Here is a 19,285-nt window from a genome sequence, read left to right as displayed (position 1 = left end):
GAGTTCCAGGATCTCCAGTGCGACATGGAGAAACCCTGTCTCGAAAAACCAAGACCAACCAACCAACCAAAACCAGCAGGAAAGAAGACAGTGATGAGTCATCATCAACAGGTACTCAGAGTAATCTATTTACTCTGTTTCTGATTGAAATGGTCAGTACTACCTCAATCCCAGGCCACTGTTCTCAACTGCACATTTGGGTGAGGGTGGCTTTAGGCACTGACAATGTGCCAATGCATAGGTTTAAAGCAGAGGTCAATGAAGGGCCAGGAGATGTGGCTACCAAATATGAAGGTTGGACTATAAGGGCAAGGCCTTCTTTGTGGTTTAATTGTAGCTACCAAAGAAACTAAGATTTAGAGCAGAGAGGCCAACTCAGGAATGGGTCAAGTAGAGAAGTTCATCTATTAAGATCAGGTTCATCATCTAAGTTCAAAGATGTCTTTTGTGACTCAAGATGCTTTGTCTGATTGCTAAGCACAGGCAAGCTTTTCATGGGAATGATGCCAGCCTCCAAGTCCTATGAATTGGGTAAAATTAATTTATGTTGCTTTTTGTAGATGATTTCTATAAATCCTTTAAAGTTATATAAACAGGTGCTTGCATTTAATGTATTATTTATAAGGAAAAATAAACCTTTGTTCATGAAAAAGTACCAAGCTGAATTTTTAAAAAGTTTAAATTATGTTGCCAAATAAGGTCACACTTGATATTAACCAGAATTTGCTGCTCTCAATGATTGCTGCCACAAAATACAACTAAATCCCCAGCTCTAATTCACATGCAAACAGAAAAGGGGAACATGTGCAGAATGCTTATATAATATGGTTAAAAAAGAATACATAAGATATAAATAAGGAAATTGAAGTTTGAACATTTTCCTTTAAATAGCCTATAGAGTATGACTGAACAATTAGTACTAGGGTTTCCAGACACAGTCCTGCTACATACCCAGGTTGGCCTAGAGTTTACAACCTTCTTGTCTTACCATTCGGAGACAGCAGGTTTGAGCTTTAATACTTAAAAGCCTATTTAATATATATTTTAGAATTTTCTTTCAAGAGACAGTATCCACATGTATGCTTGTTCAAGAATTATCAATAAGCTTAATATAGGCTTACAGGGAAATTCATTTGTGTTATGAACAGTCTGCTTTTTAAGAGCTAGTTAGATTTGGCTTGAGTCTTAGGGAAGCCTTCTTTATTCTAGGTGGATGACTTTAAACAAATTCCTACCTCACAGGGCAATTTCTACTTCTAAGGCTAGTCACACAACTTTACATCCCAATCACAAGCAAGTCCTGTTGCTCCCTACCATCTCCAATATGAAATCCCAACCTGCCCATCTGCTACCATCCCCATTTTTCTCTAAGCCTCAATCATTCCTTTCAGTATTCTAACTGGTCTTTCTCCTACAGTCCATTCAGAGCATGTGAGCTCCAGCATCTTCCACCCCCTCACTTTTGAGACAGTGCTTTGCTCTGTAGCACCGGCTGGCTTGATACGTACTATATACCTCAGGTTAGAATCAGACTTGTGGAACGTCTATCTCAGCCTATCGAGTGTTGGGGTTATAAGAATGTGTAACTATGCCTAGGAGCAAATGTGAAAGCACGACTTACCTCCTATTTTCTTCATTGCAATCAATCACTCAATACAATCACTACTTTAACCAGGAGAAAACTCTAGACTCTTTACCATGGTCTGGAAGAGCCTCCTTGGTCTGGCCTCTGCCAAGCTCTGTAAGCATTTCTGTACCTCTTTCTTCTCCTTTCCTAAATCCAATCTTTAATGGACTTTAGCTCTGTTCCCTAAACCTACGCAGCTTCCTTCTGCCTCTTTCTCCTGCTTGGATGTTCAGGGGCCCAGTGCTTCTGAGAACAAGTCTTAGCTAACTCTTCAGAGGGCTTTCCCCTGAGGATATAAAACAGCTCACACTTGTACTACTGCCTCTATACCACAATCTCTTATTCATAGTTATTGTAACTATATGAAATTATTGTGTTATCTGATGTGTTCAGTCTATTTCTAATCAGAACCCCCTATCCTTCAGCCTCACTGAGATGGGAAACTCCTTGAGGGTGAGACTGTGTTTTTCCTATTCATGACTAGATCCTTAGTGGCCAGCATAGAGAACCTGGAACATAGTAGGCACTTAGATATTTGGTATATGAATAAAGATGTCTTTTAAGTATTGAGCTATGTTTTCAAGGAATTTGAGGAATTATTTCTGAAAATGTTTCCTGATAGGGACACACACACACACAAACACACACACTTCTAAGTTTAGACATGAAAAATAGATCAAGGCTTAGAAGGGAGGTGAGCTGTGAGGCACTGGTCTGCATGAGCTTTAATGATTATTTTTTTTTCCTGGAAAAAAATTACCCTATAAAAAAGGTCTTATTTGAGGATATGCTAATTTATGTAGTCTTCATCAAATCTAAAAGATTTACTAGTCTGAAATGTTCCTATATAATTTTCTGAAGTAGCTCAGGTTATACAGCAATTCGTAGTCTGTTCAAAAATGTGGAGAACACAGTGCACAGAGCAGTGAGTATTAAGGTGAACCTCCTTGCAAATGGGTCAAATGTGCTCAGCGCCTACTAGAGCTTACAATATAAGCTCTGTGCACAAGCAGATGACATACTGTGGGGTAAGTAATAATCCTCATTAGCTAACACTGAGGAGGCATTAAGCATATGTCAGGCAGAAACCAGGCTAAGTACAGCAAAGGAGATTCGAACTGAGCTCTGCATTGACACATATCATGTAAAAGTGTGCTTTCTCAGACTGAAGTATATTTCTAATTCACTACCATCAGATAAAACAGAGTTAGACACTTTCAGAGATGTGCTTGAGTTTGGCCACTAAAACTTAGAAAAATTAGGGAAGGGAAATAGAAAATGATAGATAATAACCTAGAAGGACTATGGTAAAGTTTTAGAAGTACTGCATGTACAAAGAAATAGCATATACTTAAAACCTCACAGGCATTGATATGACACATATGTTTCATTGTAGCTATGATTTTAAAACTAACACTTAAAATAAATAGTTGTAATAAGAACAACAAGGTTTTAAAATCACATTTCCACCTAGAGGGAAGTTAGCTGGATTTTTAACTCTTTGCATATATTCCATATTATATTCATCAAGGATTTTTTTTACCTATAATTGTGCTTTTTTTTTTTTTAAAAAACTCTGTCCTATTTTCATTTATGTGTCTGTGTCTATACAACTGTGTTTATGACCTTGGAGGTCAGAAGATGCTGGCTCCCTTGGAGCTAGAGTTATTGCAGTTATAAGCCACCTGACTTGGGAGATGGAAACTGACCTTGGGTCCTTTGGAAGAGCAACAGACACTTTCCACCACAGAGCTGTCCTGTCAGTCCTGTAATTCTACTTGTCAATTGTAGATAAGTAGATATTTGTGAACTTCTTTTCTACAAAAATGTTTCTTAGCAACTTAGAGTTTCTAATAATTGGCTAAACATAAATGCTATTCCCATTTTCATAGAAATCTACAAAAAAGTATGGGAGTTCTGCACTGTTTAAAACAAAGACACTTTGAGTTTAATTCCTGAAGCCACATGGTGGAAGAAAGACTCCTTCAGCTTGTTCTCTGACCTCCATGCATGCATTGTGGCACATGTGCCCTGTAAATAAATATAATGTGAAAACTGAAGACAGCTTTTCATTTAAAAAGTTGCCATCAATTTCAGCTCTTTGTGGTTTAGGTAACATAGAGTTGCAGAACACAGGGAAGCAGATCATTATGTGGGGTCTACATAGTCCTTGATGAGCACTTGACAAGTGGCAAGTTTACAACTGTGATACAAGAGCAACAACAATAATAAAATAAAACTATGTGTTATTACCTAGAATTATAATCTTAGTCTGATATTATAGTCATGAACTACAAAATGACATTTGAGCCAATGAGACACTACATAAACAAGATTATATCGAAAGCAAAATATTCCTAGGGCCTAGTGAGTTCATGGCACAATGCCTAGTTACATTGTAGTGGTGTTGATGCTGATGCTGATGCAAAGAAACTACTGCAGTTAGTTCAGATGAAAGCATAATGCATGCAGTTATGAATGGCCAATCAGACTTGAGAGCTGTGATGTTACTGGCTTAGATATTTACTACTTTTTAAAATAAAGATTTATTTATTTTATATATGTAAGTACACTGTTGCTGTCTTCAGACACACCAGAAGAGGGTGTCAGACCCCATTATGGATGGTTGGGAGCCACCATGTGGCTGCTGAGAATTGAACACAGGAGACCTCTAGAAGAGCAGTCAGTGCTTTTAGCCACTGAGCCATCTCTCCAGCCCTTAAATCATCATTTCACAGTCTGCCCCTTCTACTTAGGAAACGTTTATCATGGTAGCACATGTTTATAATCTTAATAGGAGTTCAATGCAGGATTCTGAATTTGAGGCTACTCTGAGCTACCTAGTGATATCTTACATCAAAAATAAAACCAAAACTAAAAGCAAAATGAAAATAAAGAAACAACATATTTCCTGTAAAAGTGTATGTCATGTTATCCTGGCACTAGTCTCACAAGCTTGTGTTATGGTGTCTCTTGATTTTATCACTCTCTAGTGCTTGTTAAATTTCATATGGTTCTGCATGGGAATCTAAGCACCTCCCAAGACTCTGCCATACACACTGCAGCTTGGTGTACACTAGTAGCCTTTATCACCCAGGCTCTTGTAAGGACACTCTATGATGTACTTACAATGGCAAACTGCCTAATGACATATTCTCTAAAATGCACACCAGCAGATATACAAGGATATATTTATGATATTTGATGACAGTAGCAATATTTAGGAAGGTTATTAAAAATGACTTGTGAAATGGTGTTGTATGTCTAGTGATGTGTTACTTACCATGAAATGAGGTTGTGTTAAAATACGCTTTAGTTCCTTCGCATCATTATTCTCAGGGTAACATGAAATTTCTTCCAATACCTAGAAAAACAAATAAGATACACACTAATGCAAAATGAGCTGTATAAAGCATGGAACTCCTTTAAATTAAAAACCATGAATATATTTTTGTAGCAGGAAAGTCAATTACTTTCATACATTTGTTGAGTTTAAAGTTACTGAAGTATAAGAATATTGATAGTAATAAAATGAAATGTTTTGGGTAATAATAGTTTGCCTTCATTACCCAACTATGATCCGAATGTAACAAAAAACTAATAAACAAAATGGGAAGTTTGTAACACATACTTATTACAGGTTTAAGTAATTTAAGTAGCTTAAGGAAAATATGCCTTACAAATTCCCTCCCCAAATCAACTTGCCCTTTGAAATTTAACAGCACTGCTAGTTCCTTAAAAGATGACACAGGTTCAATGAAAACAATATACATAAGACTGTTAATTAACTAGCATAATTAACTAAGAACACACGTAAGTGATTTTCCTTGTAGCCTGGCAGGAGTAAAATGCTTATCTTCCAACACAGAGAAAAGCATGCTTCTACCAAATGATCCTTTGATGAAACTCCAGCTAACAAAAGACCAAACTTAAAAATGTAAACACCTTCAGCAGCAACCTTTCATTGCCAATTAGGCATTAACATTTTCTCTGCATTGGTGAAAATGCTGCTTGCAAGTAGACAGTTCTTAAAAATTTCTCCCTTCCACCCAGGAATGGAGTTTGTCTACCAGCTTCTGGCAGCAGGGCCTCTGCTTTTCTGAGCAGGCACCTGTTACTGTTTTTACTGCAGATGGCTCACAGAGACCTCTACACTGAACTCAACTGAATTCTAATCATGGAGCCTATCTAGTATTGCCTTAGCACCATGGGTTGTAAGGGGCACATACCCCCTCAACCAGTAGGACTCTCCTGCCTTAACCTTCAAGGACTTCAGAAAGGGGCTCACTCTCACTCTGCCTGAGTCTCAGATTTCAGCATCCTAGCATGTAATGTGCTCTGCTACTTAAGCATGGGGAAGAGTGAGTGAAGGAACAAATGAACACACAAAACACACATAAGGAATGAATGAATGAAACACACACACACACCCCACACCAACCAACAAAACAAACACTCTCATACACATACATACTAGTGTTTCTTTTTCAAATGCTCTGTTAATGGCTGCAGGTTATACAGCTAATTTATATTGCTTAATGATATTAACATAGTTTTCTTCGGTGTATTTTCAGCTTCTCTTCTAGGAAACAACAGGGGAAAGCACAAACTCTCTCCTTTCCCTTGCGATTTTCATGGCCCATGATCTTAAGTATTGAGGTCTGACCTCCTGAGCTAGGGGAAATTCTTCCACTGTAAAGTTAGGACAAAGGATTGTTCCCTCCCCACCCCCCGCCCAGAGTATCTCTGCTTCTGTCTGTTTGGGTATTGTTAAGATTGGGTAGTGACTCATGATTCCTGCCTGACAGTGTAATTCCTTTCAAAGAATGCTTGCTGAGCAAACTAAGACAGACTTCTCTTACCTGAGACTCACCAAGAGGGCAGGCCTGGCAGCCAATATGGTCTAATTTCTCAGTGAGTATATGAGCATATACAATGTATATTTTATCAAAAGTCATTTTTATCCTCTGCTAAGAAGCTAGATGGGGTGGTACACACCTGACATCCCAACACTGGGTACATGGTGAGATTCTATCTTAACAAACCAAAACCCAGAACAATATCTGCTAGGAAAGGGATAAAATTATGTCTTCAGTACATTTAGTAATCACATTTACTAATCATACTTTATAAAATATTTTTAAAAAGAAATGTTTATTTGCATAAAAACTTTAAAAGATCAAACAGTAAAAATAATAAGGCACTTACTAATGGTAATTTCTACATCATTTTAGTAATAGGAAAAAATTACAGTCATTGTGCTATAGTTATAAAGACCAAATAAAGGTGTAAAATGCTTATTACACAATTCTAGGCCCAAACCAACATATTTCGATTGGTAATACATCAAATTCTATATGCAAATGATTCTGGGTGAATTTTGTTTTCCAAGCTCTCTGCAATGCCATGCTTCTATGATAAGCAAGTATGAAAAAAAGCTTGTGGAAGATACTTTTATATATTGATGATGCATAAAAAATGACTTCTTTGAGCTCAGTATATTTAATTGTTCTGGAAAGTCAATTAACCACTACATAGTACCACATTTAAAAGGTAACTAAAAATTTGAAGCATGTCTATTTCTTCCATGCACAGTAAAATAATATTTTAAAAAGACAATCCCACCCCAAACAACTAATATGCTCATTTCACAGCAGAACCAGAAGGAGAAACCTGGGAACTCTTGTTGCTGAGACCTTTTCTTTCCCACATGGATGTTCAATGATAAACTTAGCAATCAGAATCTGAGTATGCTTCAAGCTGCCATCCTAACCAGTGTGCCCCTTAACATGCACAGACATCTTCAGTAAAGGTAGCAAACGTGACAATGCTACGTACTTTGAGAAAAATATGCCACTTACCTCTTTGGCTCTCTGTACTGCATCGCTTGGAGGATTCCTGATTTGTGGCGAAGACTTTGTGTTAATTTTGTCATACAGCTAAAAAGCAAAGAAGAAAATCCGATCAATATACATCATGTTTTGCTACAGTTTATAGCTTTTGGTTTATTGTTTCAGAAAACAATATTTGTCCTCTTAAAAAGTCAGAGAGATGATATCAGTGAGTCTTCTTTACAATTGTTCATCATTCAGAATATAAGTTTTATGCACATCTTTTAAAGTAAATGTTTTAAAACAGAGGAACCAAAACTCTATCCTTAGCAATTCATATTTGTCAATATAGCAGCAACCCCAGTGTTTCCCTCCAGACAGAAGCAATGCTCACTAACGGGATGTGGAGTCAAATGAAAGAACAGATTCTGGCCAAGAAGAGTCTGAAAGAATTTTCATAGAAGCCTTGATCTTGGGAAAAGGCAAACGTAACTCCTTCTAGGAAGGAATGTTCTTACAGAGGTTTGTGCTCATCTTATTAGGAATATTCATTAATAGAATCAGTGCTGGAGACTTCAACAGGGAATCACGGACAGAAACTTGGTCTCTTTTGGCTTTGCAAATTCAAGGAGTGTGAGAAGACTGAAAAAAATCTGAATATATTTACAATTCCTCCAACCTGAAAGAATCAAACAGCACCTTGATAAAGAACATTAATTCGTCAGAGAAAATACACTGCAGTCTAGAAGTGTAATTAAAACACTAGTTCTACCTCAAATGGAATGGCTCACAGTCAGTGGCTGGCCTGCTTTGAAAAGTATAACGTTAAAACTGACCTCTGTTTGTCTGATGGCTTCTATTTCCTAACTTCTCTAAAACAGTTTGAGATTTTGGGGGTGGTTTTGTTCCCTACCTTTTTCTCCCTCTGTACACCAATGCTATTCCAGAGGTGAAATACTGACTGTAAACATTCTTCAAATTATAGCTAGATGCGAGATAAATCTTTATGACTTGTAAATATTTATGCTAATGAGGCAACAAAAACGAGTAAGAGAAAATGAAAATAGAGGAGGGGCCATTAATTAAGAAAGTACTACTGAATTGAAGGCTGAATAAATAGTTTGAGCAGAATGGTAAAATGCTATTCAAACATTTTATTAACATTTTAGGGCACGAGTGATATGCTTTTTGACCAAATCCTTGGAGAATATATATATATATATATATATATATATATATAGTCTCTGTCTTCTTAAGCTTTCCATCTCTAGTGGTTGCTAACTAAAATTTGGAATGAAAAAAAAGTACTTTCTTATAGAAATAGGCAGGGACTCACTATGTAGCCCTGACTGGCCTGGAACTTAGCGTGTAGAACAGGCTGGCCTCTAATTTGTAGATACCTACTTGTCTTTGAATTCAGAGAGTTAGGTCTGTGCTGCCTCTAAAGTATTAGGACTAAAGGGTATACCACAATGCCCAGCTTACAGAAATAATGTAGCAATTAGCTTCCCAGACTAATCTATGAAATGAAATACTGCATATATAAAATATTATAAAGAAAATCTCAAAGTGAATGCCATCTACTACAAAATCCAAAACAAAAGACACTATGAATTATAAATTTTTAAATATATTACAATTACAAGATGAATAAAAAATCTTATAACATTACATCTGTCGATAACAGGCTTACATTTTTATTGGCAGTAAATACCATGTTGTATTTTTTTTAAAGATCTATTTATTTATTTTATGTATATGAGTATACTGTAACAGTCTTCAGACACACCAGAAGAGGGCATCAGATCCCATTACAGGTGGTTGTGAGCCACCATATCATTGCTGGGAACTGAACTCAGGACCTTTGGAAGAGCAGTCGGTACTCTTAATCGCTGAGCCATCTCTCCAGCCCCCATGTTGTATTCTTAGCAAAATAAAACAATATGTAAAGACACTAGACCTGAGAGATGGCTCAGTTTGGAAAGACACCTTTAGCTAAGCCTGTTAACATGAACTCGATTCCTGGGTGGCAGGAGAGAACCAATTCTCAAAGGTTGTCCTCTAAAATCCACATGCACGCAATATTTCCTGTATCTTTTCCTGAGCTCTTCTCCTTCTGCTAACTATGATTATCCCATAGGAATCTGTTTTCCAATAAGCAACAAAAAGGGGTTGGATCTGGATGGGAGAGATGGTGGGAAGAAACTGGATGGGGTAAAGGGAGGGGAAAGTTTATGGATATATTATGTAAGAACAAAATCTATTTTTTAATGAAAGAAAAAATTACAAATTTGAAATGCTTTAAAACTAGAAATGCTCCAACATCTGAAATGCCCCCAAATCTGAAACTTCTAAAATACCATACTGACTCTCGAAGTGGAAAATTCCACATCTAACCTCACATGAGAGGTTGTACCCAAATTCCAGACACACTAAAAATGTTGCATAAAATTCTTTTCAGGCCGTGTGTACATGCTATATATGGGACATAACTGAATTTTATGTTTAGACTTTGCTCCTAACCCCAAAATATCATTACGTGTACTCAAATATTTACTGTTGGAAAAGAAATCCTCAGTATAAAACCCTTCAGTTCTCAAGCATTTCAGATTAGAGATACTTAACCTGCACACTAGGAAGAATGATGCTTCTTTTACTGAGCACTTACTAGATGCTAATTACTAGTCAAAGACCTTAATATAAATGCATCCACTTAACCACAGCTTCTCCTGCAAGGCTGGTGCCTCTGTTATTCCCATTTGACAGATGGGAAAAACAGACAACAGTGAAGTCAGAACTAGCTTTAAAGTAAAGTTCCAGCTTTAGGATGACTTCCTAAGTGGCATAGAGGTTCCTAGAATCTCAGACCTTTCATGCCTATATTGTAAGGAAGGTGCTCAGATAAAACTCTGTGCTTTTGGTATGGCCTGACACATGCACACATACAGCCGCAGTCACAGTGTGCACACGTACACACACACACACACACACACACACACACACACACACACACACACAACTTTGTCTTTGCTGTTAGACCTCCACCATCATGAATGGGTGCTGTGTCACTGGTAATAAAATCTTGAGAATCCCAAGGCCTTGTCCCAGATCTCCCCAAGAATCTCTGCCATTTGATTAAGAAAGCAGTTATTGTCCACAAGCATCTTGAGAGGAACAGAAAGGATAAGGACGGTAAATTCCACCTGATTCTGATAGAGAGCAGAAATTACCAGTTGGCTTGACACTAAAAGACTAAGCAGGTACTTCCACCCAATTGGAAATTGAGTTGTCCACAACCTCTGCTCTGGTGGTATAAATTCTCTTGTGTACACGAGCAATAAAATCATGTTGGCTAATAATAAAAAAAGAACTTCATCTAAGGCCAACAGGAAGCTGACAGTGCTGGTGTAGAGCTTGCTGCACAGCAGCCAGCGTTCCTTCCACACTCAGCCTAAGCCTTATTCTTCCTAGGGAGGCAGAAGCCTGACATGTGTAGGAGTCACAGAATTAGGGAGAGCTCACATTTGATTTTCCCTTCCCCTTCTTGAGAAGGGAAGGAGAGGGACCTATTCTTCCCCCTATGAAAAGTGAAGGGTAGGAAGTCCTCCAGAAAATCTTGTCTCAGAACTGGAAGTTCCAGAGAGTGGAGCTTCTTGCCTTGGTCTCTGGCCAGGGCTTGCCAAGTTGCAGCAAGTTATAGTCCAGTCCTACAATGTTGCACTAGGAAAGATAGCTTTGTTCAGAGAATCCTTGGGGAGGGTCAACATGTGGTATTTTAGGTTAAGCGAAAAATGACTTGTATCTGTTCCTTTAGTATGCGAGGGCTTCCTTTTATGCCTCATCTGGGATAGCCCACACTTGCAGCACATCTTAAAGTAAGAATGCATGCTTCCTCTAAGTCAAAGAAATGTATGAGAGGTAACCTGAGCAAGGCTATTCTGATGGAGTCTTGTCCAAGAGGACTGCCTGAACAGAGCAAGAAGAACCAGAAATAGGAGCTATGGGTAACATCACGGGGCAGGAGACAAGAGTGTGTTGCTGAGGCTAGCTGTACGCTGTGCCAACTATGCTAAGGCTGCAACTCAGAACAGCACCAACACTGGCATGTCTGCTACACCAAGGGCATCAACAACCAAAAAGGAAGTGGCCGTCTAATGTTGGTGATTATAGAACATGCTGTGTAAGGGATTCTTTTTCTTCTCCATGACCCTTGAGTTTTCCAATATAAGGTAACAGGACACAGTGTGTGTTTCATATTTGTTTTCTTCAAAAAATAAAAATTTGAACTTGTATGTAGCAATTATAAATACATATTTGTAAAAAAAATAGAGTACCACAAAAATAAACACAGCAGAATACTTATTTTAGCTTGTTTCTTTGGGAACCAGATACAATTTCTATTTGATCCTGCTTGCATACTAAAAATTTTTCCCCTGAAATCAAAGACATTTTGTACATATTTAATTTTTTGTGGGTCTTTCAAGTCTGACTTACTAAACAAATTTTTCTTTAAATATAGAGAAGACCTTAGGTATAAATACAATTCTATTTCTTTATTTTAAAGAGAATCCTATAGTCTGGATAAATATCACCCAAGCACCCATGTATTAAAAGGCATAATTGCCAGCTTGTGGCACTAGTGGGAGGTGGTAGAACCTTTAGGAAGTGGGGTCTGGTAGGAAAAGGTAGGTCGGTGGGACTGTGCCATTGAAATAGATGGTAGTATTCCATTCACTTCTTCTCTTTGCTTTTTGTGTGTCATGAAGTGGGTAGCTTCTTCTGCCATGATGTTTTGCTTTCCCATAGGCCCAAAGCAATAGGAGAACAAACTGAAACCTCTAAAACTGTGAGCCAAAATATTTTTCTTCCTTTTAAGGTGATTATCTCAGGTGTTTTGTCATAGCAACTGAAAGCTGTTCAACAAAGAGGAGAAAAGGAATGTCTAGGTATGTGAAATGCTGCACTTAGGGTTACACAAGCAGAGCAGCAGGGCACAAGAGCATGGCCTTCTGGATCATACCAGACCTCTCTGGGTTATGTTAGAATTTAGAAATAGATTAACAACTAACAACTCGTGCTAGGAAGGTGCCTTTAGTAATAGTTCAGGGGGAAATTTCAGAAAATGCGATTCATAGATCATGGCAAAAATAAACTACATATGATCTGGAAGTTAATCAGTTGCTGGTTGTGTCATATTAAGTAATTGCATGGTTTTGTCATGTTAAGTAACCTTAATCTTCTGCTGGCCAAAAGGGAACTTTTTAGGTTTTAGGGGCTATGTGGTCTCTGTCACTACTATTACAGCCTGTTGTGTTGTATAAAAGCAGCTGTTAACAATGAATAGACTGTGTTTCAGTAAAATATGTATCAAATAAGTGGTTGGCTGGATTTGGCTTGAGGGTGATAACTTGCAAGTTCTGCTCCAGACTTATAAGTTCAAGGTAGACTGGTAACATCAAAATAGATTTTTTTGTCATTTGCATTCCTTAAATCTGAAGATAATAAAGCATATTTATAAGGCTGGCATGCTGAAGGGAGTGGGAGAGGGGATAGAAAGATGTTAATAGATTATTCCTAGAGGGAAGACAAAGATGAGGAACTCTGGCTGTTTGCATTCTTTTTCTAAAGAAATTAGCTACCCAAGTTCAGCACTACACACACACACACACACACACACACACACACACACACACACACACACAAACCACACACATAGAATCAAGGCAAAAACAATGAAATGTGAACAGTTGCAAGGGAAACAGGCTGTCTCACACTGTGTCACTCCCAGACAGACCTGCTCCCTGCCAGTCTTTGGCACTGGGTCAGATATGACCACACACAGCTGCACAGACACACTTCACCTCCTCCTTGGAGTCACTGCAACTCCATTGGGAAACTGTATTCTACAGATGGTGCAAACAGAGCAGAGTCAACTCAATGGTAATACCCACTTCCTATCTCCTAAGCATGCACTTTCCAACAGATAGATGAAATCAATCACTTTTAATTTATTTGTAAAGCATTAAAGGCAGCTCCTATTTTTAACACAGCATTACATTTCACTCTTGATTTCTTAGTCCTCAAATAGAAATAATTGCTCACATATTCCACATTTAGGTATTTGTTCCACATCTATTTTAAATATTCTATAATTAAAATTAGTGGGAAGATACTATGAAATAACGATTCCTGGGTTGTGTAGCTCATCAACCTTTTCTTTTTCCACAGAGAAAACCTTATAAAGGACAAGAATATATACCACTTGAGACAAGATTGTAACTTTTGGAACAAGACTCTAAATATAGATCAAAAAATGAAGAGCTTCCTTCTAGAGCTTCGAAGAAGAGTTAAGTTCATTAGCGACCAGTTACTTTAAAGACACTGAAGCAACTTTTTGTTGGAAAATAATTCAAGTTCATTTTTAGCTCCAAAATAATGAAATGTGCCCGCAACTGTAGTGAGACAGATAGGAAGAGTGTGAGAAAGATTACATGAGACGGCAGTCATGAGATGAGAGACAGCCTGTCAGAGACTCCCTTCACAGTCTCAAGGAACAGGAACCAAGTTCCAATATCATGCCTTAGTGAACTGAGAAGTGCTAGGCAAAAGGACTTTTTTTTCACATATAATATATTTGAAATCCAGCAAAATGTTAGGGAAAGGCAGGCGAGTTAATACTAACATTTAGGGAACCGACAAGCAGCTATCACTTTGAAGATGATTTTTTGAAGTTGTAAACTGGAGAAAAGTTTCTGAGATCTAAACTATATTTTCCTGCCCAAATTAACATACCAACTTGAGATCTTCAGCTTAGATACCTACCCAGGAAGTTTAAACCGCATAGTTCCTGGATAGCCCGGGGAAACCCAACTCTTTAATATAAATAAAACCAAAAATGAAAGTCCCTTTCAGACATTAAAAATGAGATAGTGCAGGTCTGAAAGGAATATTGTACAACGTAAAATGGCATTTTCAGAAAAATTGAGGAACTATAAATTTATAAACTGAAAGAAAAATGTTTTTACACATCTAAGAATGATTTTGCATCATTGTGATTCCACAATTTACAAAATGTTATAAAAACCACCATGGTGAGTTTTGGGTCAGAAATGTTGACTGTGGGTTAGTAACCCTGTCCCTTCCCCTTGAGACCCTGGTAGTTCCCTCTCCCCAATGTTGGGCATTTTGGCTAAGGGCACCCCCACTGAGCCCTTAGAGTTTCTCACCTCCTCGGTCTCCTGTATATTCTAGAGGGTCCACCATCTCCTACCCCAACCCCTGAGGCTGCTTATCTCCATTCATTCTCTTGGTCCCAGGGCTTCTCTCCTGTTCCCCCCCCCCATACCTGATCCTGTTCCCCCTTTCCCCTCCCTGCTCCCTCTCCTACTCAGGTCCCTCCCTCCCTCTGCCTCCCATGATTATTTCCTTCCCTGTTCTAAGTGGGAATAAAGTCTCCTCACTTGGGCCTTTCTGTTTGTTACACTTCTTATGGTCTGTGGGTTGTATTTTAGGTATTCTGTACTTTTTGGCTGATATCCACTTATCAGTGAGGACACACCATGCATGTCCTTTTGGGTCCGAGTTACCTCAGGATGATATTTTCTAGTTCCATCCATTTGCCTGCAAAATTCATAATGAACTGTTCCTGTCTAAAAGAACTGCAGGGACAAAAATGGAGGAGAGACTGAAGGAAAGGCAGTATAATAACTGGCCTAACTTGAGATCCATCCCATGGGAGGGCACCAAGACCTGACACTATTACTGATGCTATGATGTGCTTACAGACAGAAGCCCACCCAGCATGGCTGTCCTCTGAGAGGCTCTACCAGCAGCTAACTGAGACAGAAGCAGATACTTACACCCAACCAGGGACCCCTATGGTTGAATTAGGGGAAAGATTGAAGAAGCCAAAAGGGACTGTGATCCCATAGGAAAACCAGCACTCTCAACTAACCCAGACCCCAGGAAGCTCCCAGAGACTGAGCTGCCAACCAGGAGCATACACAGGCTGGTCTGAGGCTCCTGGCAGAGGTTTGCCTGGTCTGGCTTCAGTGGGAGAAGATGCACTTAATCCTTAAGAGACTTGAGGCCCCAGGGAAGGGGAAGGTCTGGTGGGGGGAGCACCCTCAAAGATGCAAGGGGGAGGAGGAAATGGGATGAGTAACTCTGGGAGAGGGGACTGAGGGGGTTAGGGTGGGGAACGACTGGATTGTAAATAAAAAAATAAATTTCAATTTTGCTGAGGTATATACCCCCCACAAAAAAAAAACCCCACCAGGGTGATCTTTCTTTTATGGAGTAAATATTTGTCTATCCTATCAGTACCATTTTCTCCCTAAAAACTTATGTATTACAGAATTTTCAAATCTATTTAATTAAAATCTCTCTCTCTCTTCTTCCTCCTTCTCTCCCCTTTTCTCCTTTCTTTCTCACCTCTTTCTGTATGTGACAGAGTGTATTCTACATATGTTCAGGTATCCACAGAGTCCAGAAGATAGTATAAGATCCCTTGGAGCTGGTGTTACAGATGGTTGTGAGCTATTTGATATAGGTGCTAGGAACTGACCTCTAGTCCTCAGGAGAACAGTAAGTAGTCTTAACCACTGTATCAACTCTCTAGCTCCCAGTCTATTTTGAGTAGTTAAAAAGAAGACATTAAAATATTAGTCATACAGATGATTCTCCATTACATGCAGTATTAGAAAATTGTACTTCTATTTCTTTGAACAGCATCACTAAACAAAGCACCTTTTAGAAATCTTAAACCAACCTTGTATTTCATCTTAAGAAGTATGTTATACCACAGAAACTAGTGACTAGAGTAAAGCAGCGATTAGAGTCCTACTCTGGAATTTAGCATATCCTTGGGTAGGGCCCGGCACATACTGAATAACTTGAACTTGAATTTAGTATTGTAGGATCTACTTTAGTATTGCAAAGTGAATTTCAAACTCTGGTTTATGCAATCCATCCAAAAAAAAAAAAAAACCAACAACAACAAAAACAACAACAACAAAAAACAAAACAAAACCAAAAATCCAAAACCCCCCAAAAACAGGAGCCACAATAAACCCCTGTAATCCATAGCATACTCAGAGAAGATAGTGTATTCTTTGAAAAATGAGAAAGAATATAGGAACCAACTTGGGATCCAGAAAGCGCAATTATGTGACGAATGAACCAAGGTAGAAATCTCTGTGATTGGCATTTTGAGAAGCTGTTTTTTCCTGTACATATTTACCACATAACATGGAGAGTGGGGGAGTGGGAGAGAAAAATGCAATATACACACACAAAATAGACTACTATTCAACCTTAAAAAGAGAGGAAATTCTAATACAACATGGATGACCCATAAGGACCATGATGCTAAATAAAATAGGCTAGTAATAAAAAGACAGATACTGGACTACTGCGGTATCTAAGTGGGTAAAGTTGCTTGTCCCAAGGCCTGATAACCTGAAATTAATCTTCAGAACCCACATGGTGGAAGGAGGCAGTCAACTCCTAAAAAGTGACTTCTGATCTTCATAAATACTATGGCATATGTGCACCTAAAGTAGCAGGACACACAAACACACATGCATTCACACCCACACGTACCCATACACACCCCCCCACATAATTAAAAACATTAAAAAGATAAATATTTTGTGACTCACTGATGTTCTTGGAATAATAACACTGATAGAAACAGTAAGTAGAATTATGACTGTCATGAGCTAAGAGTGAGAGAGGATGACGGTATTGTTTTATGTTTTAGTTCAGTTGAGAAAGATGAAAATAGAAGGTTGCAGTAGTTGAACAGCAATGTAAATGCACTTAGCCCCATAGAACTGTACATTTTACAGTGCCAAAAATGGTGCTGTAGAGATGGCTCAGCATGGAGAAACACCTGAAAAAATGTTCAACATCCTTAATAATCAGGGAAATGCAAATCAAAACAACCCTGAGATTCCACCTCACACCAGTCAGAATAGCTAAAATCAAAAATTCAGGTGACAGCAGATGCTAGCGAGGATGTGGAGAAAGGAACACTCCTCCACTGCTGGTGGGATTGCAAGCTTGTCCTATGACTCTGGAAGTCAGTCTAGAGGTTCCTCAGAAAATTGGACATAATACTACCGGAAGATCCAGCAATACCTCTTCTGGGCACATACCCAGAAGAAGTTCCAACTGGTAATAAGAATACATGCTCCATTATGTTCATAGCAGCCTTATTTATAATAGCCAGAAGCTGGAAAGAACCCAGGTGTCCCTCAGCAGAGAAATGGATACAGAAAATGTGGTACATTTACACAATGGAGTACTACTCAGCTATTAAAAACAATGAATTTGTGAAATTGTTGGACAAATGGATGTATCTGGAGGATATCATCCTTAGTGAGGTAACCCAATCACAAAAGAAGTCATTAGATATGCACTCACTGATAACTGGATATTAGCCCAGAAACACAGAACACCCAAGATACAATTTGCAAAACACAAGAAAATCAAGAAGAGGTAAGACCAATGGGTGGATACTTCATTCCTCCTTAGAATAGGGAACAAAATACCCATGAAAGGAGTTACAGAGACAAAGTTTGGAGCTAAGATGTAAAGATGGACTATCCAGAGACTACCCCACCCAGGGATCCATCCCATAATCAGCCACCAAACCCAGACACTATTGCATACACTAGCAAGATTTTGCTGAAGGGACCCTGATATAGCTGTCTCGTATGAGGCTATGCCAGGGCCTGGCAAATACAGAAGTGGATGCTCACAGTCATCTATAAGTAGGAACACAGGGCCCCCAATGGAGAAGCTAGAGAAAGCACCCAAGGAGCTGAAGAGGTCTGCAACCCTATAGGTGGAACTACAATATGAACTAACCAGTACCCCCAGAGCTCGTATCTCTAGCTGCATATGTAGCAGAAGATGGCCCAGTCGGCTATCATGGGAAGAGAGGCCCCTTGGTCTTGCAAACTTTGTATGATCCAGTACCAATGCCAGGGCCAAGAAGCGGGAATGGGTGGGTAGGGTAGCGGGGGGGGGGGGAGGGTATAGGGAAGTTTCGGGATAGCATTTGAAATGTATATAAAGAAAATATCTAATAAAGAAATAAAGTTTAAAAAAAAAAAAAAGAGATGGCTCAGCATGCACACGGGTCACCCACAACTATTGTAACTCCAACTCCAGGGGATCTTATACTCTCTTCTGGCCTCTGTGGGTACCTGCACTTACATATACATAATTAAAAATAAATCTCAGAAAATTTAAAAAAAGATAGGAAACTATTCTAATCTACAGAATCATGACAAATTTTTGACAAATTAGCCTCGACTTAACTTTGTTCTGAATCTTAAGATAATTTTCTCTCATAAATGAACATTAAAAAATGGTTTGATTAGAGAATGCTAATGAAAACTGAAAACAAAACAATGTGCAATGGTCAATTTAAATGTTAGGTTCATATCATAACCATAAGATGTCCAAATGTTGATATTATATTATATTATATTATATTATATTATATTATATGATATCTGCCAAAATCTTTGAAATGTGGGAAGTGGCAAATGCATACTTGAATGTAGATGGACTGATCACAAGAACACTGTCCTGCTGCGTTCTTCTCACTGATGTATAACTCATAGTATTTTCCAACAAGCTGCTGCTTCCTTTTCTTCATTTGTTTTTGAGATATTGTCTCATGTACCTCAGGCTGGTGTCTACTCATTCTGTAGCAGAAGATGACCAGGGGATGAGCCTTCTGCCATGGTCTCCTGAGTGCTTGGACTACAGGCATGTACAGTCAGCCATATCTGATTTATGAGGACTGAAT

General features: G+C 38.6%; 1 protein-coding gene across 15 annotated transcripts in view; it reads right to left on the bottom strand.

Moving 5' to 3' along the window:
• Cask (calcium/calmodulin dependent serine protein kinase) overlaps positions 1-19,285 on the bottom strand; it is a 328,516-nt gene that overhangs the window by 48,610 nt on the left and 260,621 nt on the right. For all 15 annotated transcript variants that reach the window (XM_085838264.1, XM_085838256.1, XM_085838257.1 and 12 more), the window contains 2 exons: positions 7,489-7,566; positions 4,911-4,991 (listed from right to left, as the gene is read on the bottom strand). In XM_085838264.1, the coding sequence (XP_085694390.1) occupies positions 4,911-4,991; positions 7,489-7,566 (159 nt within the window). The remainder of the gene's footprint in view (positions 1-4,910; positions 4,992-7,488; positions 7,567-19,285) is intronic.

Source organism: Mus caroli, unplaced genomic scaffold, assembly GCF_978045245.1.
Source record: "Mus caroli unplaced genomic scaffold, Mus_caroli_1 scaffold_5, whole genome shotgun sequence".
Taxonomy (NCBI): domain Eukaryota; kingdom Metazoa; phylum Chordata; class Mammalia; order Rodentia; family Muridae; genus Mus; species Mus caroli.
The sequence above is the reverse complement of the archived record's forward strand: the minus strand, read 5'-3'. Positions and strand labels throughout refer to the sequence as shown.